The 26,349-nt window shown below is 37.3% G+C and overlaps 1 protein-coding gene across 10 annotated transcripts in view; it reads left to right on the top strand.

Moving 5' to 3' along the window:
• The window catches only part of KAT6B (lysine acetyltransferase 6B), a 179,619-nt gene that overhangs the window by 104,893 nt on the left and 48,377 nt on the right, over positions 1–26,349 (top strand). For 6 of the 10 annotated variants that reach the window (XM_045841883.1, XM_045841881.1, XM_045841885.1 and 3 more), the window contains 6 exons: positions 9,167–9,275; positions 17,639–17,754; positions 18,000–18,081; positions 20,688–20,820; positions 24,168–25,099; positions 26,073–26,194. In XM_045841883.1, the coding sequence (XP_045697839.1) occupies positions 9,167–9,275; positions 17,639–17,754; positions 18,000–18,081; positions 20,688–20,820; positions 24,168–25,099; positions 26,073–26,194 (1,494 nt within the window). The remainder of the gene's footprint in view (positions 1–9,166; positions 9,276–17,638; positions 17,755–17,999; positions 18,082–20,687; positions 20,821–24,167; positions 25,100–26,072; positions 26,195–26,349) is intronic. The other 4 variants (XM_045841890.1, XM_045841889.1, XM_045841888.1 and 1 more) reach the window with 2 other exon arrangements.

Genomic DNA, 26,349 nt, shown 5'->3' with positions numbered 1-26,349 from the left:
CATAATGGTAGATATATGTCATCATAGATTTGTTCAAACCCATAGAATGTACAATGCCAAGAGAGAACCCTAGTGTGAACTGTGGACTTTGGGTGATCATGGTGTGTCAGTGTAAGTTCATCAGTCCTTACAGATGTACTGCTGGCGGGGGGTGGTGACAGTGGGGGAAGCAGGTATATGGAAAATTTCTGTACCTTTCTCTCAATTTTGCTGTGAACCTAAAATTATTCTCTCAAAAAATAAAAAAAAGAAAAACCATTACAGATTTGTGACACTTGAATATGAGTTGGTTTAAAAATTTTATTTTTCCAAATCTAGAATAAGGTTTATATTATTTCCTAATATTGTGACATGCTTGCCAAAGAGAATAGTTTATAAATCCTAAACAGACTTAGTGTGACCATGTGTTGAATTTCCAGCTGTGTTGAATCAGACTTTGATCCCTTTTAAGAAGATAAATGCAATATCTACAGTTTCTAATGGTAGGGGTGGAAGAGAGGCTTTTAAATGAAATCTTAAAAAGCCAAGTCCCTATCCAGATAAGAAATTAAAGACCCTGGGGGAGGCAGTTTTGTCTCATGATCTCCCCACCCCCCCCACACACACACACACTCCAGCCCTCTAAAAAGAACAGATGAGATGTTATTGTTAAGTGCAGTATACAGGGCTTAGGTTTGTTTCCTTCCACGAGAAGAATCACTTTCTTTAATCAGCACTCTTATAAATGGCACACCTGCCTAATTAGAACAAGTTCTAGACTATAGGATACAATGCGAGCATTTTAATTAGCTCTACAAAATTGATAACTGTTGTGGCTGATGTTCTCAGAAAGTCTTCCTTCTCTTCTTTTTCCTTTGTGGCTAAGCATTTTTTGTTTTATACTTCTGAACCAGCTTTTGATTGTGGAAATTTCCTGGTATGCAGTCATTGATACTGTTTTTGTTTCTAAGTGATTTTTTAAGTGAAAAAAGAAGTGACATATTTATTGATATGGGTAGGAATGCTTTTAAATATTTTTATTTTATTAGATTTAATTTACTCATTGTCACTCTTAAAATACAAAGATCCCTCTTCACTGTGACAAGGAGGTAAAATACAGCAGCCACATTCAAGATCTCCATACATTAGCAATAGTAAATCCTTTTACCCAGAGCAATACAGAAACTCAGTTCAGAGCCAGTGGGAATGATGTAGTGCTCCCTCACAGAACCAATTACCCACAGAGAAGTATAATGAGCAGGGAAGGTGATACAATAAAAATCTATATGGTGAGAGTAAAATTATTGTAAAATTGTTGCCTGTGAAAAGCCTTATAATAAGTATATCTCCAATTATCTTCTGGAAAAAATTATTCAGGCATCTATTTAGGTCAAAATTCATGACAGAATGGTAAGAATAGCCTTGGAATAAAACAAAAGCATACATGAGTGTAGAGAAAATGGCGATGGGCATGCTGTAAACAGAGTTCTGTTGTGCCCTGGAGGATATGAGTAGCCCTGGGTGCTGCTGGGAGGGCTGCTGGTCAGCATCCCTCCTGTGGAGGAATGACTGCACTGACCACACTTACAGCACGTGCCGAAGGGAACAAGAGAACACTCTTGAAAAAAATATGATGATTTAGATCATCACAGGAAGTCTCTACTTTTAGAGTTAGTGCATTTCCAAAGACTGCATATCAGCAGATTGCTATGGAGGAAAATCCTGTGTGTGCATGATCTCTGTCCTAATTAGGAATGTGCTTGATCTGTTCAGACAGAGATCAGTTGAATAAGTGGGTTAAGTGGCAAGAAATGAAGTCTAGTTCTTTATTAGATACGTGTCAAGTGTAGTGCTGAAGTGGCAAACACACACACAGTGTTACCGTGAAAACAACTCGAACAGTTTCAGCCTCTGTTGTCCGGTGCTATCAGTTGTGCAGTTCGTGGAAAGTGATTCATTACGGATAACAAAGCACCAAAATTTGTCAGATGCTTTTAAAAAAATAGATTTAAGAGATTTGCGCTTCTGTTATAATTTTGTTACTCTCACTACAGTGTATTTATCTTCCTTGACTTCTTTTATTTTTTATTTTTTTTACTTGTATTCTTTCTTGAGAGGGAAAGAAAGGGGTCACAATTAGGTACTGCTGTTAAGCGTGGCCCCAAATCTCATTTACATGCAGCCTAAAGTGACTATTACTGAGAAAGCCCTAATAGTTAATACTTGTGGTAGTAGAGATAATTTTCCTCCCAGCTGATTTCACATTTTTAATTCTATCTTGTTAGAGCATACTCAGGGGAAGTGCAACTATGTCCAAACATAAGTGTCACTCATTATAAACAGAGTAGAATAAAGGTCTTCAGATTAGACAGCGATGGAACCCACCCAGCCATTAATAGTTGCTTCACACAGCATCCCACAGTCATTAAGGATACTTAAAGTAAAGAAAGTAGCCCTATTTTGGGATCTGTTGAACCAGAGGAGCCAGTTCTTAACCCAAAAGCAGTTTATTAATTTGTTCATTCATTTATTCAACAAATGTACTTTGAGGCTGCAACTACAGCATTGAGCAAAGTACCCTTCTGACGGAGCTTTTATAGTTTAGTTAAGTGAAATAAAATAGAGAGATAAATGATACATAGTATGTAGGATAGTAGTGACTATTGTACAGAAAAGTAAAGCAAGACCTGGAGGATCCAGAGTAGTGCTGGTGGAATGCAATCTCAGAGGGAATGGTAAGGATAGCCTCTCTGATAAGGTGCTATCTGAATCAAGCTCCAAAGGAAATGAGGGGCCACCTTGGGGAAAGTGAAAGAGCAAAGGGCTTGGAGTCAGCAGGCTGGGGTCCCTCTGTCTTAATAGCTATGTGACCCTATGGAGGATTTAACTTACCTGTAAAATGGAGACAGAACCACCAGCCCTGTCTCACAGAGTTTGTGTGCAGCACAAGTGAGACACTTAAGGAAAGCATTTTGGTAAATGGCACAGCATTACTTAAACTTCAAATGTCAGTGCAGAATGATAAAGGGGTACAAATTAAAAAGAGACATACAGAAGACTCTTAAAACAGTCCTTTCAAATAACTTCTTTTGGAATCATTTAATTGAGTTGTCTGAGATCAAGTGTAGAAAACATTCTACACTTGTTTGATACTTGAGTGTAAAGGATTTATATTCTTCTTTGTTCATTTTGTGGTATTATTATTCATTTATGATTTTATATTTGTACTTTTCTTTCTTTGACCTCTTTTTCTTTTACATTGAGCTTTCCTTTTATTAAATCAGTTACAGGCCTCTTGATTCTCATTGAGGCATTTTCTACCCTGTTCCTGTACTCCCTGATTAATTCATTAAAAAGAAAAAAACCCTTTAAGATTAATATTTATTATGGGAGCTCACAGAATCAAAGTCTTTTATGGAGTAATTCAAAACTCCAGAACAGTTCATTTGTGCTGATCTTTATTTATTAAGGACTTGAAGTGGTTTATTTGCTCTTTTTGTTTTTATAGCTAAAGTGAATATTGCAATAATTGTAACAATATTTGGATAGAACTTTATAGTTTACAAAGTACTTCACACACACATTTGAACTTTAGTAGCCCTGGAGCTAAACAACCATGGACTTTATTGTGCCTTTTTACAAATGAGGAAATCTAGATGATACAAGTAGGAGTAGATGAATGAAAAATGCTGAATTATTTTTAACACTTGCAAATACTAAAATGGTACTTTTTATAAGTAGATTCGAGACCGTCGTGGTGACTCAAGATGAATCCATAGGGTGACACCCGTGTTCACTGTGAGTGGAGGCCATGGAGACAGAACCCCTTCTCTGGGCCATCGTCAGGAAGAGAATGTGAGCCCCGACTCCCCCGGCTCTGATGGAGTGCATGGGCTTAGACTATTTTTGTCCAGTTACTTTGACTAGCAAGACTAACAAACATGTTAGTTTCCTTCATGGCACAAACAAAAGTTAACCATAAACAAATACGTAACTTCTTAAAAATGCATTGGCTTGAATTTAAAGACTGCTTCTCAGAGAAGGCTATTTTATTTTGAGATTGAGGGTCCTGAAGACTCTTTAAAATATCTTTTTTAAGTAGAATCAATAAAAAAATTACAGCTGAGCTGGGAAAATCCTTAGAGATTATCCAGCCACGAAACCATTAAAATATTTAATCTGGATAGGATCTTTGAAGGGCCCCAGGTCCCCAGTTTGTGTGAGTGTCCTTTGCTGCGTCATCCTTACCGCCCTGGAGGGGCCATTCAGCCTCTCCATGGTCTTCTGATTACTGGAGCCTGCAGGTGCCTCAGGAATCATTTATTCCAGAAAGGCTGTGTGATTCCACTTATATGAGGTGCCTGCAGGAGTCAAACCCGGAGACAGAATGTAGAAGGGTAGTTGCCTGGGACTTGGGGAAGTGGGGAATGGGGAGTTAGTGTTTAATGGGGACAGAGTGTCAGTTTGGGAAGGTAAGAAAGTACTGGAGATGGATGGTAGTGAGAGTTGATGATAGTTGTACAATATATGAATAGGCTTAATGCCACTGAATTGCCTCCTTAAGACTGGTTAAGGTGCTAAATTTTATGTATGTTTGGCTGAAATTTTTGAAGTGAAATAAATACATTAATAAAAGAGACAGACAAAAACTATCCATTCTATTGCTGGAAAGTTCCATTGAAAAGTTTAACTCACTTCAGTAACCTCAGTTGGTCTGTATTTTGTGCTCTGGAACCATGGAGAACAAATCTGACCCTTTCCCCTGGATGAAGACATCTAGCTTGTCCCCTCCCAGCAGCCTCTCCAAGGCTGACTAGTCCCAGTTCCCTCAGTAGGGCATGCAGTTTTGTTTACTTTTACAGTTTATTTGTAAATTATCATGATCAAGATAAGGACTATTCATTATGATTGCCTGATAAGCCTTGCTTACTCACTCTGTCTCCCTTTTAATTTATTTGTTGATGAAACTGGGTCACTTCCCTGGAGAGTTTTGGTTCTCATACCCCCCCCCCCCCATAAACTAGATAGACACCCTTCTCTGTCCTCTGTATTGCTTGTGAATTGGTAATTGGATTATTTTATAAATGCTTGGAATCCAACTACATAATAATTTGTTCTAGTTTTTGTTTTTGTTTTTGTTTTTGTTTTTACGGGGGGTAGGCAGTGGAAAGGGTAGGCTTTCTTCCTCAATGTTTTGTCTGGAAAGTTGCAAACATTGAGAGAATGGAAAAATTTATATAATGAAAATACCCAAGTACCCTTTACATAGACTCACCAGCCATTAACATTCTGCCATATTTGCTTTCTCTCTCCTTTGCGTGCGCGCGCGCACACACACACACACACACACAAATACACACAAATACATAGTGTTTTCCCCCCTGCATCATTTGAACTTCAGTTAATAGACATCATGGCACTTCACTTTAAAATATTTCCGTACTCAACTCCTCTGAGAATGCTTGCTGTAAGACATTCTCCTATATAATCACAATTGTGTTGACTCAAAAAAGTATTATATCTAGTTTATATATTGTTTACTATTTAGTGCATATTTCCACAATTATGTAAATAACCTCCTTTATACCAATGGTATTTTTAAAATTCAGAATAAAAAAAATAAAATAAATAAGATTCAGAATCCAAGCAAGAATCATGAATTGTATTTGTTTTTTGTTTGTTTTGTTTAAGATTTTGTTTATTTATTTTTGGACAGAGGGGAAAGGAGGGAGAAAGAGAGGGAGAGAAACATCAATGTGTGGTTGCCTCTCACATGCCCCCTACTGGGGACCTGGCCTGCAACCCAGGCATGTGTCTTGACTGGGAATCGAACTAGTGACCCTTTGGTTTGCAGTCCAGTGCTCAATCCACTGAGCCACACCAGCTGGGGCTGTATTTTGTTTTCATGCCACTGTAGTCACCTACATAAATTTGTTCCAAGCTTTTTTGGGTCTTATCTGACACTGACATTTTTGAAGAGTCCTGGCCTGTTATTTTACAGAATGTCCCTAGATTTGGAATTGCCTGATTGTTTCCCTATGATTAGATTCAAGGTAAATATTTCCAGGAAGACACTGCATGGGCAGTGCTGAGTCATTCAGTGTAATGCTCTGGAGGCACATGATGTCTGTCCCATATTGGTGATGGGTTTGATCACTCGGTTAAGGTGATGTCTACCAGATTTCCTCACTGTAAAGGTCCCTTTTCTCCGTTGTAATTAATAATCTATTGCATATTAATAGATGCTTTTAAAATAGTTTTAAAAGCTTATGCCATTGGTAATGGGGGAAATTAAATGGAAAAGATTATGAGCATATTAGTAAAGAGTTATTGTTGCTGATGGAAAGATAATTTTTAAGTATTTTCCTGAGAGAAGACAAGGGTGATGGTGGGTAGTACAGGTGAGGAATGGTCTTTAGAGAAGACTGACGTGTTCAAATCCCAGCTCCGCATATGAACCTGTGCAATTTTAGAAAAGTCACTTAACTTCTCAAATCCTCAATTTTCTGACTAAAATGAGTGTAGTAATATACATTCCTGGCAGGATTGTTAAAATGATTAAACGAGATAGTGTATGAGTGGCCTCTAACCTTGCAGCCACCCCGTGACCATATTGTGGGAGGTAAGCAGGGCGTCCTTCCTAAGCAGTCTTCGGAGTTTAAACCTATCCATGGGTGTTCACTCTCGAAATTAGCTTGAAATATTCAAGCATGTTGATAGGAAAATGTGATCAACAGGTTAGGTGACTTTGTGACATTTCAAAGAAAGGAATTAAGAATTGGCAGATATTTACAGGCTTCTTAAATATGATTTGTCTGTGGTGGACTTGCATAGACTTGAGTTGCCATGTATTCAGACCTGTTTCTGATTGCAGTCCATTTTAATCTATTGCCACAGATTATTTTTGAAACAGTTTATATGTAGTCTGATTGAGAATAGTGAATCAATAATTCTGTGGCCCATTTACATTCATTACTATAAAAATTTCATTTCATACAAGTGACAATTTTTTTAAGTTAATTGACTTGGCTGTACTGAGGTTAGCAAAAAAAGTGCTTTGAATTATCAATAATTCAGCAGGGCAGACATTTCTGTATAATGCAGTGGTTTTATAGAATATTGTGAGATAGTTATCCCTAAAATAAATGGTGGTGAGCATTCATCAGCGTGGTGGGGTTCACTTGAATGTAGTGCAAAGTGATAGTATCTATGCTTTCTATTATTGGGCAGAGTATGGGACATCAGTCTTTCTGGTCATGAACTACTAGCAACCTTTGTCCTTTGTGTTACCTTTAGTTAAAAACGAAAAATGAGCATGAATGCTGGCTGATGGCCATGTCTTTCTTACAGCTAAAAATTCATCTGGGAAAGAAAAATGGGATTGCAGGTTTGGATTTGTTTCATTGCATGAATGATATGTGACATTTTGTAAATTATTTATCACTGTAAGGATGGCAGCAATGGCTTGAGCATTGTTATATCAAATGAAAGCAGGAATCCCATTAGTACAAGGACTTGGCTTTAGCTAGAATCTATCAGGGGAATGTTGTCATTTTAAAACCAGATTGTTCTTTTAATTGCTATTTAAAGGAACAAAAGTGTTCCCAAGGTACTGCAGTTGAGCAGTTGCAAGTAATAACTATGGTTCCATAATTATGCAGTGCTGATTATCTGGCATTTAAAAAAATTGTGGCTGGAGTCAGTGACCAATTTGTTGTAGCTTGTCTTTTTTGGTTTTTCTAATACAAAGTATTTTATACTCTGTTTTTTAACTGGGGCCTCAAAAAGACATTTGCATAGCTACCTCAGAAAGTAAAGCCTGTGCATATTAAAAGAGCACATTCTACTAAAAATAAGGGCAAGATAATGAACACAGATTGTATGATGAAATTAACAGTCATATTCAACAATTTTACAAATGCTTGGTCATAAGACAGATTCTGGTTTTTGATGATGTGTTGTCACAGCTAACCAAGACATTTGTTGGAATCATAACCATTTGAAATATCTTTGAGATGAGGGTTTTTTTTTTGTTAAACTAGCATATGTTTCTTTCATTTATTCAGTTAGCAAATACATTTTGAGCGCCTACTGTGCATCAGGCAATGCATTAGACATTTGGGATAGAGTAGCTGAACAAAGATGTTTATTCTGTACTGATGTATATTTAAAAAGACCTAGCAAAATCTTGTTTTAGATTTACATTAAAAAAATTTGTGATTATACTAAGTTTTCTTGCCTTGAATTTTTGATTCATGAGGTTCAAATATAAATACATTATAGTTGCATTCAGATGGCTGGCAGACAACATGTGTGAAGGCTTGGAATATGCAAAAAATTTTAGTTTTCATACAGTTTTGGTGGTTCAAAATAAATGTGACCATATCTGTAGGCACAGTCAGCTATTCATATGGATGGGAATACTAGCATTGCTGGTAGTCATAAATAACAGCGGAGACACAAAATGTATGCAGATTTAGGCATTGTTCACAGCAATTTCCTCAGAGTTAAAAGGTGCTGGGGGGTTAGGCAAATGTTTTGTTATTCTTTTATTAAAGTGGGAATGTCAAAGACTGAGAGGTCGTGTCCTTTGCATGGCATGATGTGGTTTACTTTTGAGTATCTCAGTGCCAGGAAGGCCTTGTTCATGATCTTTGATCTTTTCAAGTGATGCTACAGAATTTTAAAGTTCTTGCTTAGTTTTAATTCTATTATGTCATCTCAAAATACCAATATTTTCTATCAAGTGTTTGATAGATGAATAATTGTTTTTTGATAATTTTGATAAAGTTCAGCTCAACAATGTTGCCTAAATAGAGGATATTCATAATCTAGAATACTGAACATGTAGATAAATCAATTATCATAAGCAAATAGATTGCGGGAACTATATGAGATTTCAAGTGAATCCTTAATGTTCATTAATGGAAAGTTATACAATATATAGAGATTTCATTGATTTAACAAGAATTCTGAATCTCATTATTATACTTAAAAACATTATTCAGGTAATAAATAGTATTAAATAATTTAAGAGAGTTTTTATTAGCAGAAAATGTTGATTTGAATATCTTATTCAGCAGTTTTTCTTTGTTAAAGAAATAGGTAAGAAGCTTTTGACTTTAATGTTTTGTTTTTAATTTTGAAGTGGAAAACTAACAATATTTTTTCATTTTAATTTTCATAGCCCCGTGCTGATCCCATTCCAATATGTAGCTTCTGTCTGGGGACTAAAGAATCAAATCGTGAAAAGAAACCGGAAGAACTCCTTTCTTGTGCAGATTGTGGCAGTAGTGGTGAGTTGGTGTTTTTTGTGTTTGTACAATGGCTCCCCATTGTAGCTACAGGCTATTTCTCTATCAGAACTGTGTTCTTCAAAGCAATTATTTGGTAATAGCATACATTTTAAATTTTTAAAAGTAAGTACAGAAATGGAGAAAGAAGTATAAGTATATTAGCACTGACATAAAAATATGTATGTTTATATAACACTTTATATTAATATTTATAATTAAGCTTTGATTTCATACCAGCATTGGTAATTCATTGTAGAGTATTGTACTTTGCAGGCAGATTCAATGAGGAGAAGTCTAAGTTTTCGAGTTGGACACACTAGAATCACGTGTTTTCTATAACCTGAAGTCTCAATTAAGAGATATTTGAGTTGGAAAATATAGTGTTTCAGGTCATGACACCTACTGGTGAAATATAATATTACATCACAACTCTGTGACTGAATGAAAGGGACAGTCTTCTGGAAACTGCAATGATAGAATCAAGAAATCATCAGGCATGAAAGAAATTCAAATTGCCTAGAATTAGATAGGAAGAGTGGTTTGTGTAGAGGGTGATGTTGAAATCAAGGAATGCTGGGTAGGGACACTGGATCTCTGGCAAATTGCAGTACCCCCAGATGCTTTCAAGGTAGCTGTCACTTCTGCCACTATTTCTCAACATGACATTTTAAGACCACACCTCTAGTTTTATAATGGAAACTAAAGGTCAAATTGCTTACATTAAAAGAATTTGTCTTACCAAGCCAGTCTTCCTTCTTCTTAAGCAGGTGATAGTTGTCTAGCTGAGATGTATATATGGTTGTATGTTATGTATCTGTGTATGCACATATATACATACTCATTTTTTAAAGATTTTATTTATTTATTTTTTAGAGAGAGGGAAAGGGAAGGAGAAAGAGAGGGAGAGAAACATCAATGTGTGGTTACCTTTCTGTGTCCCCTACTGGAGACCTGCCCTACAACCCAGGCATTTGCCCTGAGAATCGAACCGGTGACCCTTTGGTTCGCAGCCTGTTCTCAATCCACTGAGCTACACCAGCCAGGGCACATACTTAAATACACACATATCAACAGATTGAGTGGTATTTATTGGATTTTTAAAGTTAATCTTTGTATATTAATCTTTAAATTTTCCCCCTCTCAGCTTACTGAAATTTTTCCCCTTAAATTGTTGTTTTAAAATTCATAACCAACTACTATTTTTGTAGTGATAGTTATCTTTAAAAACACCAACAAACCTGCAAAACATCAAGGAAATCAGTGTTATATAGTGGTTTAGAACAAACTGGAGAGCCAGCAACAGCCCAGCCCCTTTACCTTGAATTAATTCATTAACCATTCTGAGCCTCAGTTTTTTAATTAGAAAATTAGCACCTACCCTCTTTCATTTTGTGGGAGTTAAATGTGAGGGCACAGGGTCCACAGCAACTTTGGTAAGTGTATTGTAAATGCTAGCCAATTATTTGGCATGTTTGATATTGTTGTCCTTAATTGCTGCAGGTAGTTCAAAATCTTATTGCCACTTCTGACAGCTGCTCGCTGCTTGAGTGGAGGGAATGTCTCACGCTGAGGCATGGCCGTGTTGTGTAAGAAGGTTTTGACTGGATGGGCTATATGTGACTTCACAGCTCTCTGGACCTGACTCGAAGGGGAGAGCCTTGGAAATAAGACATTTCAAACTCTGCTTGAGAAATGCATTCTGACAGTCTTTTTGATGGGCTTTACAGATTCATTAAAACTCTTTTACCTGCCCCTGTTATCATGGGTAGTGACAAAAGGGCAGGGAAACATTATCTGTATGTTCAGTTTAATAAATTTCAACCCTACAATCTCCCTCTTTTATCCCAGTGAGGTAGTGCCTCACTCATCAGTTCTGACTCTGTAGCTATCTTTTGGGTTTTCTCATGAGGCTCATTCTGAATGAATTATTCTTTTGTTTAACTGCCTGATCAATTGAGTGGTGTTCACTTGTCCAGGATCTACCCTTTGTGATTTTTAAGGTGGTACTTTGAAAACACTCTTCACTGTTGAATTTCATGAGTATGTATTTGGGTGCTTAGACAGATTAAAAACACTCTTAAGTGTGGGAAGAAAAGTTCCTTTTATATATTTCCTTACCTCTGGTGATACACTTACTTGAGTTGATAAGGAATTCGAGATCATTATCTTCTAGATCATAACTTCAAGGCCTCCTTCACAGGGTATAAAGGTGTAATTCTAAACAGGTAGATCTTAGATTTTCTGATGTAATCAATCTCCCTTTGTCTTTCCCAGGTTTGAAGACCTGCCAGAGGAGAGGTTTGATCTCCCTTATACTTAGAGGTCACTGAATTTTTTCCCCCTAAAGCTTCTTATTTTTCTAGGGTTGTAGGTGTAGTGTTATCTCTTCTCAAAAATACCCTCTTGTTTTCTTTTTTAACAAATGGAGAAGAATGGACTGAGGATACTGTCTAGAAGGTGTACATAGCTAGAGTCATTTTGTAAGTCACTTTCCCCCCTCCCATCAGGTAGAAAGAGCCAGAGCCTTCAGAGATGAGGTATAGGTCACAGCAGAAATTCAAGCCCTGGGGTCATCATCTTCCTTTGTGTGGGATAAAGGATGGCTCAGAGTGCTTCTCTGGACTCTGCAATGGGATCCGGCTCTCCTGTTGAGGTTCACTTAATCTCCCCTTGAGTGCTGTGCCAGTCTGGATTTAGCGACGTTAGTCAAAAAAACTATTGTTCCTAATTCGGGGACGTGCATTGTAGGCATTTACTTCTCTGGTAGATCAGATGAGTGGACTTTGTTATTTGGTAGTCTTTAAATAGAAGGATCAAAATAAAATATGGTTCTTCTTAGAGGGCTTAGGGAGAATCTTGTAGTTATAATGCTCTGTTGTGACCCCTTGATTATTACAGGAAAAAGGAATCAAGTCGGCTCGCATGGCTCGACATTGCCCTTTGACAATGGTGGGAGCCCGTTGTCATGGTGCAGCCCAGTTTCTCGAGTGGGAGTTACAGATTGGTTTGTACCCCTAGTTAGTCTTATGGAAATGGCCACTGTCTCACACTCAGAGGAGTCCATTGGTTCTAGGATTGAATTGAGACCGTTTATAGTGATCAAAGAAATCCCTCCTATAAGATGTTTATGTGAAAAAAAAAATACCCATAGCAGTATAAAACCAAGAAAAGGAAATAAAGATGGCAGCCCATAAGGATTATTCTTAAATGTGTTTCCCATATGTGCCTGTTGGTGTTTAGCCACCTCTATCTGAAGTACCATTTGTATGATGTCATATTTAAACTCTGCTTAGATTTCATAGGCATGAGTAATAAATGGTTCTTTCTCCTTACATCATAAAGACAATTAGAAATTTTTTATTTTTAAGATGGCTCAGTGCCAAAATGGGCAGTGTTTTCTTTAACTTGTGTGTGTATGTTTTTGCTAAAAGTTCTTTTGAAACAATGATTCAAATTTACAGGTATTAAAAATATAAGGTGAGGTGCATAGTGTAAGGAGCCCCAAATGTGGTTGTCCAGTTCTCTTCTGCTTGCCAGCTGTGGAACTGCGGTTTCCCGTATCTATAAAATACAGAGGGTAACATCTGTGCCCTGTATCCACAAGCCTGTTGTGAAGATCCAGTGAGATAATGATGTGAAGATTATCAGTAACTATAAAACATTCCACAAATGTGAAGGATTATTCTAACCACTGATGTGAATGTGGGAATCATCAAATAGTCTTCAGGTCTATGGGAATGTTGGGACTAGAAAGTGATTTTACTTGACTTTCATGGATCAGCCTATTTTGAAATTAACACTGTTATATTCTCTTTGCCTCATTAAGACCAAATTATCTTTAATTAGCTTCACATAAGTATTAGATATTATACCAAATGAAATTTTGTGTCTGCTGCTCAGATTGCCGGGTGGTTAAATCTTACTTACAGATGAGTTGTGTGCATGTGTGTTTTCAAATTAGCAAATCTAAGATAAGTGTACAGTTCAAAATTACAGCATCATTCTAAGTGGAAGCTCATTGAAACTAGAGACAAAGAAAGGCTGCTGTGATGTAGCTGGGAGAGTAAAAAAAAATCACCTTTGTACATTAAAGGGGTCGAGTATCGGTCCACCCTGAGGACACCTGAAATCTCTCCTGGCTTTGTTGCCTCCGTGTAGCAAAATCTAAAGGTCACTTTTTAGTCTTTGTCAAATATCTAATGGACATCTTTCAGTTCATACCAAATACTCCTCTCAGCCATGTTTGACCTGTCGAGAGTCTTTTTCTTTGAAGTTTTTTTTCTCTGGCTTCTGTGATATCATATTCTCTGTGTTCTCTCTCTACCAATTCCTTCCACACTTTTGTTAGCTCCTTGGCTTTTCCCCATCCCTTCAATGTTTCTTTAGACTCTGACTGTGTTTTTTACTTTGCTTCATAGCTTCTCACCTCCAGACCCTTAGATGTAAATGCATTGTCCATAGCTTCTCCATTTGGATGCCCCATAGGCTCCTCAAAGTTAATGTCCCAACAGCTTATCAACATTGCACTGATCCCTCCACCCAAAAACAACCATCAAAGCAAGAGCAACAGAAATATCAGCAAACATACACCATCTTGCTTTTCCTCAGGGATTTACCATTTTAGCCAGTGGCATACACCAGCCAGAAATTTAGGGCCATGCTTTATTTTATTCTCTTACACCAAAGAATCACCAAAAATCCATTGATTGTTGTGCACTAATACATATCCTACATTTTCAGTATATCCACACACTCCCACCAAATCAACTCAGATCTGCTATTATAATAACCTAAATCTGCAGCCTTAGTTACCTTTTAAAATTATAAATCTAGTAACAGAATTTTTCAGTGACTATCAATTACACTTAGGGAAAAAAATCCAAAATTTTTAAATATGTTCCCAAAAAACTCTTCTGGATTGGGCTCTTAAATGTATTCCGCATCACTGTCACCTGTTATGTGTACTAGTTATATTGAACTTCTTTCCTCTCCTTGAATGTAACATGTTCTCCTCTCCCTCTGCATGTGCTAGCTTCTCCCACCCTGTCCCACCTCTGGTCCCATCCAAGCTCACTCATCCTTTGGGTCTCTTCTTTAGGAAGGCCTTTATCTAACCTCCTGCTAGATTCTTGCATATCTTTAAGCCATCCCATTGTCATGAGTTCATTCTAATTCTTGCTTAATTCTTGTCTGTCTTTTCTGCTAGATTACATGGTCTGAAACATGTGTTCTTTTTTACACTGTGTCTCAAATGGACAGGTGGTTGGTAAGATAGCTAGTTCAAGAGACCCAGTGTTTGAGTTTTTATTAGTTTTCTATTGCTGCTATAGCAAATTCCCACAGACTTGTTGACAGAATTCAGTTTCTTGTGTTTGTAGGACTGAAATTCTGCCGCCCCCTTCCTTTTTTTTTTTTTTCCCCCCAGCTGTCAGGTAGATGACATTCCCTGCTCCTATAGGCCACCCGGATGCCTTGCCCTTTCCCCCACCCCTCTTCTTCCATCTTCAAAGGTATCAAAGTTTGATGGAGTCCTTCTTGGCTTTGAACCTCTCCTCTTCCTTCTTTCCTCTCATCTCATTAACCCAGCTGGAAAAGATTCTCAGCTTTTAAGTACTCATGATTAGATTGTACCGGACCAGATAATCCAGGATAATCTCCCTATCTCAAGGCCTGTACCCTTAGTCCCCTCCGCAAAGACCCTCTTGCCACATCAGGTGATGTATTTACAAGTCACTGTGATTATGGCCCAGACATCACTGGGGGCCAGTACTCTGTCTACTGCAGAACCCACATTTTCTCCTCCCACAGTACTTCCTCCAAAAACTATTTCTACCGGTTTGTGGTTTCGTTGTTAGGAAATTATTTAATTTTAAGCAGTATGCCTTTGGTTTTGCTGGATAAAACTATTAAAAGCTTAATATGTTTGTAATAAGAATGAATAGCTGAATAAATATATGTATATATATTATGATCTCAAATCTGATAAATTGCAAATCACAATACTAAACCAGTCTCCAAAAAGACACCATCATGACTTGTGTCAGCAGAGAGAACCTGAGTTTTAAAGGAAATTGTTGAGCAGAATGAGTAAATCGGAGATAGGAAATTACATTATCAACTGCATTGTTGTGCTACATCTAATTACTATAGATTATGTATTAGTATATCAAGACTCTGATATTTTAAAGTTAGCCATGAGAAAATAAAATGGAAATATTTATTCATTCCTCAGCATCCCTTACAAATTTAGAGTTGGCAGGGATCTATGGCCAATTCTCTTGAACTAAATAAAGGTAAAATTACTGTCTAAAGGAAAGACTGGTTAAAGATTTTACAATTTGATAGTGTAGCTTAAGTGGCAGTGGTTGAGATATAATATTGCTTGAAGTGAGTGAAATAAGAGGAAGAATATTCTGTACTCTTGATTGAAAGTGGCTGAAATCCATTAATTTTTAAAATATATAATTATCAAAAAGTTTTCATGGATATCTGTGAGAATAGTAAGCTATAAAATGATGTGAAATACTTTAGTTGCTGAATATTAAGCTACAAAGTACAAAAGCAGATTTTAATGTAGAGAAAAATTTAGGGCATGAAATTGAGGTCATATGTTCTAGTGATGTATGACTTACAGGAAGTAATAAAAGGGGGAAAAAAGAAGTAAATGGTATACTTTTAGCTGATGGGACCCATTTTAAGGGTGGAATTTAAATTGCTGTTCTTTAAAACTTTAGTTTTTACCCCCCTCACTATATAAAGGGGGAGAAAACCTTGATCAAAGTAGACCTCTTCCGTCCTCCTTCAGAGTACACTTCTTAAAGTCGACAAGCAAGTTGCCTTTGTTTGCTGCTCCTGAGCAGAAAGAGGTGATTGATACCATTTTTATATATTTAAACTTCTCCCCGGCGTTTGTTTGAATGAGAGAAGCCCTTGTAAAAGAATGGTGTCGTAGGTTAAATGCATCTGCCTGGGTGCCTCTCCTGCCTGAAGTCATACTCCTGTGACAACATTTTATTTGCTCAACATCTTAAATACAGATGTTTAGAATTTAAAAAAAAAAAGCCCCAGGAATAGTATGCTTTTATTAACGGTATTGATGATTGATTTTGAATGTCTTTACTTCAAAAAGCTAAATCTCCTGGTGGGTGGAATTTTATGAAGCACCTGTTAAGCTTTAGGGAGGAGGACCTTTTTGGCAGCAACCCAAAATATATATTTAAACAATGAGCCTGCCAAAGTCAGGAAATTATAAAACAGTTTTGAAATTGCAGAATCTGCTTTTTTTTTTTTTATTACCCCTCAGGTTTCTTTTGCAGCTTGGTTATAAGTTCTTTCACATGGGATTTACCAATGTTCTTAACTATTTTAAGACCAGATTTAGAAAAATAAAATTAAGTTTGGATATGCCGGGTTTACATGATAAAAGACCATCAGATTTTAAACTGAATTGCCTTCTCCAGGATATAGGCTCACACTCCCCAAACCTTTTGGAGGAATTTATTGTTTATTATCGAGTGTAGCCTGTCTGGCTTCCTTGAAAGGTGCTGCCCCTCGGGGTCTCAGGTTTTCCTCTGTGCAGGGAGAGCTGCCAGATGAAAAGTGTGCCCAAAACAGTATGGAAAAGCTGAACGAACACTCATAAAAATGGGGGAAACCTGCTGAGGGTATGCTTCTTGGTGTATTCAATTTGACCTGGATCTTTCAACATCTTAACTTTCAAATTCAAATCCACTGTTTCTGTTCTTACTTATAGAATTTAAATTAAGAGACTAGGGTCAAGATGGCAACAGTATCTTCTCTATACATTCTAGCAATGGGATATTCTTTGTATAGTATTGGGTTTTGGGGTTTTGGTTTTTTGTTGTTGTTGTTTTTTTTTGCATTTGTAGTTGTATTATGTTAAGCAGCCCCAATTTTTTATTTCGCAAACACTTGGGTTTTATGATTCCATCACACAGAGAGAGCAGGAATTATTTTAACTTCAGTCCTTCCCTCACAGTTTGGCAAACCAGAAAACACGGGGTAAGTGGCAGTTGATGGTGATTCCGAGGGCAGGAGACTAACCAGAAGGCACAGGAGTGAGAACACAATCTAAGCATAGGTTATCTTCAAGTTCTCCAAGACTCGAGATTAGAATTGGTGTAAGTTTTCCCAGTTTCTCTTAGGAGAGACCTTTGTACAGTCACTGTTACATACAGAAAAAGGCAGACAGGAAAGTGTAATTTGGATTCTCTTTTTGTATTTTCAAGTTCTTAAGGTTCTTGGCTGGTATTATTACTATCTATTAAATGTTAGGGAATGAGAGTTTAAAAATATGCAAGGCGGCACCATTTCCATAAAGCAATTTGCTTTCATGCTTGTAGGACACCCATCCTGTTTGAAATTTTGTCCTGAACTAACAACAAATGTAAAGGCCTTAAGGTGGCAGTGCATCGAATGCAAGACGTGCAGTGCATGTAGAATCCAAGGCAAAAATGCAGTAAGTATGGCTCTCCGTATCCCTCCATCTCCAAGTAAATGGTTAGTTTTCAGTGTTAAGGTTTTTATTTTCTGTAGACTGTTGCTATATTCTTTTGAACTTTTAAATGTACAGATGCCAAATTTCAACATTGATCATAGTGCTCCTTCATTATACTTTATTACTGTTGATTGGATAACATAAGAATTTGTGGCCTATTACAGTCAATTTCAGTCTCAATTAGTCTCTAATATGTTACATTACAGGATAATATGCTTTTCTGTGACTCCTGTGATAGAGGATTCCATATGGAGTGCTGTGACCCCCCACTTTCCAGAATGCCAAAAGGTGAATTTTTAAACCATATTTAAAATGTGCTTTATTACATACTTATTAGCTTTGCCCTGCTATCTTGACAGCTCAGAGGTATGCTGGTTCCTTAAGCATTTTTGCATTTCTCCCACCTTCCTCGTACTTACAGATTTGACACAGGTTATAACCAGAGGAATGTAAAAGTGTTTAGTTTGAAGGTAACATGTATAATAAAGACTCTAATTCAGACACAGGTATAAAAAGACCATTCCTCTCCTGAAACTATTTCTTTATTAAAATAGGTTTAGATTAGGTAGGTAAAAAGTTAAAAAAACAACAACTCCCTATTATTGGTACTGTGTTCATAGGTAAGACATTACCTGTTTTCAATGATGGAGCAAAAGCTGTCACCATTTTCTTGACCCTTGGCTGCTATTTTGAATGTGAGCCTCTGAACTGTTTTATATGAATATATCCGTACAGGATCAGGGTGTTTGGTTTTTTTGTTTGTTTGTTTTGGTCTCTATTTATTGTGTGAATAAGCCTAACTCAGTCTTCTTTTCCTCATTTTGTTTATTTATGTATATAAAACATATATTTTTAAAAAGATTTTATTTATTTCTTTTTAGAGAGAGGGGAAGGGAGGGAGAAAGATAGGGAGAAAAACATTGATTGGTCGCCTCTCGCGTGCACCTCCACCAGGGACCAGGCCTACAACCCGGGCTTGTGCCCTGACCCGGAATTCAACCAACAACCTTCGCTTTGTGGAACGATACCCAACTGGCCACCGCAGCAGTCAGGGATCATTTTCTAATATATTAAACATTAAAAATAACTTTGCCTTCTTATTACAAAGTTTGTACATTTTCATTTTGAAAGATTTAGAAAAGACAGATTGACAAAAAGGAATAAAAAGAACCACCAATTAGAAATTCCTTCTCTGCCCCCACATGCCCTTTTAAAAAGAAATAGAATATTTTATGTATGTTTTTGTAACTTCCAGCATTTCCACATTATTAAATGTTCTCCTAAACATAGTTTTTAATGAATGTGTAGAACTCCATCATATATAGAGCGGGGGTTACAAACCCCATGACTGTGAGCCATAGATATGCTTTGTTGGCTATAGACAAATAAATACAAATATTTAAGACTTCTCTAAATGCATTACAGAGGAGCTGGTATGATATTTTTTTAAATTTGAGTTCTTTAGATAAGTATGCATGCTCCAATTTGCCCACTCTCACTACTCTTTGTTGTGTTACATTCCAGCTTGCTTTAGTCACATGTATTAATACCTGGGTGGCTCCTGAACATACTTGATTTTGCAACCCCATGTATAAAAAACCCATAACTTATTTAACCAATCCCCTATGGTGAGCATTACAAATGTTTTCAATTTTTCCATCCACAATTATTGCCTTAAGATAGATTCCTAGGGGAGGAATTGCTGGATCAAAGGCTATGTACATGAAAGGTTGTATCAGTTTTCAGACCGACCACCAGTGTATGAGAATACCTGTTTCCCTGTGTTATGACCACACTCACCATTACTTTATTATATCAAGTCTAAGACACACTTAAAGAAAAAAGACATTTTAACATCTTTGAAATCAGATGCATCTTTAAGTTAGTAGTGTCTTAACATTCAATGAAATAGTGTTCTTATTGAATACTTTAAATTACCAATTTGGTAATAGAAAAAAGTCTGATCATTTTCTTTCTTTAAGTAGTGAGTCGAACATTTTTGTGTTTGATTATTGGCTGTTTGTATATCATCTTTGTAAAGTGCCTGTTTTATCCATTAATCATTGTTCTATTGGAGTTTTCACTTTTTTTTATTTGCAGAAGCTCTTATATTTTTATTGCAGTTAAACCCATGGTCTTTTTCTTTATGGCTTCAGTCTTAAATGTTAATAATGCTTTAGATGATAGAAATATCCATGTATTTTTCCTGGTACTTATAATATTTAATTTTTTCAAGTTATAATATTTACTTGCCTAGATAGACAGCTGTGTGTTCCATTGCCATACTGAATCATTTCATCCATTTGCCACCGATTTGAAATAAAACCTTTTTGAAATGCTGACCGTTCCTATAGGCGTCAGTGTTCTGGTCTTTCAGTGATCTATGGACCTCTTTCCCTATGCCAGATGTGCAGTTGTAATTATTATAACTCCATACCACTTAAAATTTTTAAGTTTTAATTCAAATATTTTTATACTGATAGTTTTTTTAGTATGGAAAAATTCTAGAAAGAGATAAGATAAATATTTTTTTCAGTTGTTCTAAAAACTGATTAACTTGAAAATGTCTTCCTCAAATCAGAAGATCTATAGTATCTGACAGGATCCATTTCCCATGTGTGTTTAGGTAGCGGGGGGAGGCTTTGTGGCACGTTGGGAACGCCTTATTGGAAAGGTTTTGAGACAGGAGCTGCCCTCTGTTCTCACCACCTTGGCGGGGAAATTGACCTTTGATGATGGCCTCCTGAAGAGACTGACAGAAGGGAAGGATCCACCTTTTGGAGTTACATTCTGTATATAGGCATCCTTGGGCAGCTTTTAAAGCTATAGTTTATATTTCATACCTCTCCCAAAATGAAACATTAAAATATTTTTTCATATATGTATCAATTCAGGGATGTGGATTTGCCAAGTCTGCAGACCAAAGAAAAAGGGAAGAAAACTACTTCATGAGAAAGCTGCACAAATAAAACGACGATATGCAAAACCCATTGGACGACCGAAAAATAAATTAAAGCAACGATTGTTGTAGGTTGAGATCTTATCAAAAAGAATACTTTATGTTGTGCTTTAAAATATAGGTGATTGTCACCCCCTTAGGTTCCATGAACTTTTTGCCATTATTTTTACAAACTCAAGGGATGGGGAATATTTCTCCTTTTACATATATAAGCTGTGGAAATTTGTTTGAAAATAACATTTTTAATTACAATTGGCGTTTTGGGGTCTTCTGTTGGCAGTATCTGTGATGTGAAGTGACATTTTCAAGCAGCAGGATGGAAGCAGAATGTAAGAACTTAAAACAGTTGTTCAGCTACTTTGTTACTGGCTGAGCATTAGAAGAGCTTAAATACATGAATATTTATATTGGTGTTTTAAAACAAGAGAGGGATTTGTCTATAGTGAATTTCTTTTGTTGCTCCAGATAACGTTTTAGAAAAATACTTCTTTTTTCTGGTGCTAACTTAGTATTATAACTTTTAAAGATCTTTTTTATGAAATATGACCTTCTGAGAAACCTGCTAATGACTGTCTTCATGTTTGCCTCCAAAGAGTTAGACAGCACCATTTGGCATGTGCATATGTGTGCAGGTGTACAATGCACACAAAAATAACAATTTGCTGTGGCCTGCAGGTCTGCTGTGATAGGCCCATAGTCCCGTTTCCACTAGCCTTTGCCACATTGTTGTGCATGACAGCCCAGTAGAACATTAGCAGGAGTTACTTGGAAAGGTAGAGAAAAGATTAGAAGTGGATTCATGTGTTTTTATAGAGTAGGGGTATATTTTCTTTTAAATGTATATTTTTTATTTTTCAATTACAGTTGACATATATTAATTCCAGCTATACACCCCAGTGATTAGACATTACATAATTTATTAAATGGTCATCCTGATAGATCTCCCATCCAGCTGACACCATACAAAACATTACTGACTATATTCTTGCTGTACTTTACATCCCCATGACTGTTCTGTAACAACCAATTTGTACTTTTTTTTAATCCCCACCTGAGGATATGTTTATTGTTTTTTTGGGGGGGAGGGGGGTGAGAAGCAGAGAGAGAAACATTGACATGAGAGAAGCATTAATCAGTTACCATCTGTACACAGCCTGACCAGGGATCGAACCTACAACATAGGTGTGTGCCCTGACCGGGAATGGAATCGGATACCTCCTAGTGTAAGGGATGATGTTCCAACCAACTGAGCAACCCAGCCAGACCCAATTTGTTCTTCGTAATCTGTTTACCTTTTTCACCCATCCTCCCAACACCCTCCCTCCCACCCAGGGTTTTGACTATCAATATTAAATAAGGTATTTAGAAATGAAATCAGTAGACCTGCATATTGATGTGGGTCTATCAGTAAGACCAAGCCTAGCTCTTGAAAGGGTCATTGTGATATAAAAATGACCTAGGTATTCTTCATGCACACTGCACACACACCAGATATCTTACTTGCTCACTCTTTTCTCCCCTAATTTTATCTGAAGCAATTCACTATATAAGCTGCCCTCAGAAAAACATATCTTCCTGCCTCTGTATCATCAGAGGAGAAATAGAAAAATGTGTGATCTTTTCTAGAGTTTTCTGTGAATCTTTATGAAAACCCTTTAACTGGTAGACATTTTTAAGTGGAATTTTTGTTAATTTCTGGAGGCAAACTTGAAATGTATTTATGAATAAAATCTTTCATATTAGCGTCATTTGAAGTAGAAATTATATGTTTTTGCATTCATCCTGTGTGAGCATTGTTCTTGAAATGGGACTGTATCCTCAGGGCCCAATTTAAAAAAACCAAATTAGGATATAAACTTTCTAAACAAAGGACACAGCTGAAAATTGCATCTGGCACCAATCCTAACTTTTTGTTTGTCCAAAATTGTCCTTTGAGCTTAGGAATTTTTAAGACAGTCTAGGGAGTATTCCTTTGTACATGCTTTATAAGTATATTATCCTTTCTGGGCAATCGATTTTAGATACAGTCCAAATACCAGTTGTAATGTGAAACATATTAGCCTGGTGAGCTGTTTATAGGTGGCCCTCACCTTGACACTAGAGATCTTCAGCATTAACCTGATTTGGCTGAGTAGGTGGAGTCAGGCAAAAAGCTTCTGGTGGCTTAGCTGCCCCAAATAAGCCTGGTAGTTCATCCAGTTAGTTGATCTGCACCAGCCTCCCCTTCTGCTGACTGCTGAAATTGTTCATTAAATCTTTATATACAAGATGACCCCAAAATTGTGCTCTTCAATTTGTAATTAATTAAGATATTTTTATAATTCTATATCGTATCATTTTCAGGCTTCCATTCTTCATTATTAGCCTGCAGCTAAATTGATAATTTTTAAAGTGCATTTTCGGGCCCTGGCACAGCCATAATTCACATGCAGATGTTTCTATTGTGTAAAATTCTGCTGCAAAATGGGTAGCTTTCCATGCTGTAGTCTGAGGTGAAGGCAGGCAGCTGTGTTGACTATAAGCAGCTGTGTCAGTGGAGTGACCTCCAGTTTCTGTCGCCCGCACAGCTGTATAGGCAGAGCCAGCACCAAAGGAACCGAAATGGCAGTCAGAACCAGTGTTTAAAGATTCTGACTCCAGGTGTCTGATAATGACCATGGTAAATGTGCTGCTTCTTCACCAGACTTTCCATGTCATGTCTGACCTGCTGTAGCTTTTCTTTAATCATTTCTTCAGTTTTTTGCTATTGTTGTCCTTTTTTCAGCAATATTTTATACTGTAATTAATTGTCTTCTTTATTTAGAGAGTATTATTGGTTATCTTCCCATCCTAAGCATAAACTGCTGAGAGGAAGAGGGTATCTTTTAGTGTTTTCTTTAAAGAACAAAAAAAGACTACTAATTCCTAGACATACCCAAATTCTATTTATATAAATTTTCCAGTTAAAATTGCTTATAACTAGAGATTCAGTAAGCTTATTCTTTTGCTTTTATATAATACAACTTATTTTCTTTAATATTTTAAAAAAGACAAATCAGGAAATCATAATTACTTACGATAACACCAGGGTAACATTTTTATTTAATTATAATGAAAGCATTGCGTATTCTTTCCGTTTCTTCAGAAATTTACTTGCCTCTATCCAGTGCCCTTGGGTGCACAGGGATTCTTCCAGCACCTGTTGGACGGGCCCTAGGGGAACAGTGACATGCAGATGTAGTTACTGCTGACTGTTTCAGCAGAGAAACATCTAGGTGGAGGCACACATATGAAAACTGTCAAACAGTTTTTAGGGTTGCAATTCAGTTTCTTAAGTTTAAGCACATTGAATGCATCTACTTGCTATAAATTTGTTTTAGATACCTTTATAATTCTATTCTTAAATGCTGATACTATTCTCTAAATTTCTGCCTAGGTCTGTAACCAGTGATGAAGGATCCATGAATGCATTCACAGGAAGGGGGTCACCTGGTAGGGGTCAAAAGACTAAAGTCTGTACCACACCTTCATCTGGTCATGCTGCATCTGGGAAGGACTCAAGCAGCAGATTGGCTGTTACAGACCCCACTCGGCCTGGTGCCACCACCAAAATCACCACCACCTCCACCTACATTTCTGCCTCTACACTTAAAGTTAACAAGAAAACCAAAGGGCTCATTGATGGCCTTACTAAGTTTTTTACACCATCACCTGATGGTCGCAGATCACGAGGTGAAATAATAGACTTTTCAAAGCACTATCGTCCAAGGAAAAAGGTCTCTCAGAAACAGTCATGCACTTCTCATGTGTTGGCTACAGGTACCACACAAAAGCTAAAACCTCCACCTTCTTCACTTCCACCCCCAGCCCCCATCTCTGGTCAGAGCCCCAGTTCACAAAAGTCCAGCACTTCCACCTCTTCTCCCTCCCCCCAGAGCTCTTCCAGCCAGTCCAGTGTGCCCTCCTTTAGCAGCCTTACCAGTAATAGCCAGTTGAAGGCACTCTTTGATGGACTTTCTCATATCTATACCACTCAGGGACAGTCTCGAAAAAAGGGACACCCAAGTTATGCACCGCCCAAACGTATGCGTCGTAAAACTGAATTATCTTCCACAGCAAAATCTAAAGCTCATTTCTTTGGAAAAAGAGATATTAGAAATAGGTTTATTTCTCACTCCTCCTCCTCTAGCTGGGGGATGGCTAGAGGACGTATTTTTAAAGCATTTGCTCACTTCAAGCGAACAACTTTCCTTAAAAAGCACAGGATGCTAGGCAGATTAAAATATAAAGTGACCCCTCAGATGGGGACCCCCTCACCAGGGAAGGGGAGCTTGACAGACGGAAGGATTAAACCTGATCAGGATGATGGTAAGCAAAAGGTCAAAGCTCCAACCAAACCTGCGTCCCATCCCTTTCTCCCCAACCCCGAAAAGAATAAATAAATCAATACCTATTTTTCACATAGGTCTTAGCTATTTCTCTTGTTCTCACTTCACTTTCATACAGAAACAGTGAAACTTTGACCTTTTTCTAATGCTGACTAAACCTCCAAAATGTTGTTTTTTCCAACTAATACTCTCCCACCTTTTATTATTTATCTCCATTTGTAGTGACACTAGGACCCCCAGATGCCTTCATAGCGTTGCTTATGGCTTTGTAGTCCCGCATGAGTAGCCACTGTCACGCCTCTGCCATGTCCTTTCCGTGCCGCCCCTTCAGCCGCAGTGCTGTGTGGCTGCACGCTGTCAGTGCCTCCAGCAGGGGGGATTGCCACTCCTCGGTCCCCTCTGCTCCATTGCTTTCTCATGACCAAGTTCATCCTGCTTCCTTCTCAGCAGAGCCTGATCTGTGATTCTGTGAGGTGTGCTTTTGGGTGCGAGTGTGTCTGTGTGTGTATTCACTTTAGGAAGAAAACTGATTTCATAATTTCATTTAACAAATTGGCCCATTACATTTGCTACCCTTTATAAAACAAAAAACAAAAAATGTGTCGTTTGGAAAAATGGTAGATTTTATTATCCCGAAAGTGGTAATGGGAATTCTTTAACTAGACTTCTAATCTTGGTTGAAAAGTCTGATTTTGCTTTTTGTTGCTCTTACTTTTCCTCATTTATTTATTGAGGCTATGAGAAGATGACAGTGATTATTCAAATAAAAATTTGGGTACAGCAGGGAAAGGGTACTGCTGGATCTTTGAACAGTGCTTATCTGTAAAAGCTTTAAAGCTTTAAAAAAAATCCCTATTTGCCCACTGTACTAATTTGGTGCCGTTTTGGTGATATACAGTGGTTATTCATGATTCAAGTCAGTGAGTACACTTTTTGCTGGTTTTAAATGACAGATACCGAAATCAAAATAAGCATCAAACAAGAAAGTACAGATATAAATGTGATTGGAAACAAGGATACCGTTACTGAAGAGGATTTGGATGTTTTTAAACAAGCCCAGGAACTTTCTTGGGAGGTAAGGCCAGGATACCGTATTTTCATACCAAGGATAATATGTGACTTTTCAGGATCTGTTTATTATGAAATTACTGCTTTGATTTTATAGACACTCCCCCTCAAGCTCCTTTGTGGTTCTTTAACCATGACCATGATCATTCTTGTTGACTGTGC

This window comes from Phyllostomus hastatus, unplaced genomic scaffold, assembly GCF_019186645.2.
Source record: "Phyllostomus hastatus isolate PE091 unplaced genomic scaffold, TTU_PhHast_1.1 phas_contig_38, whole genome shotgun sequence".
In the NCBI taxonomy this organism is placed as follows: Eukaryota; Metazoa; Chordata; class Mammalia; order Chiroptera; family Phyllostomidae; genus Phyllostomus; species Phyllostomus hastatus.
This window is presented reverse-complemented; position numbering and strand designations above follow the sequence as displayed.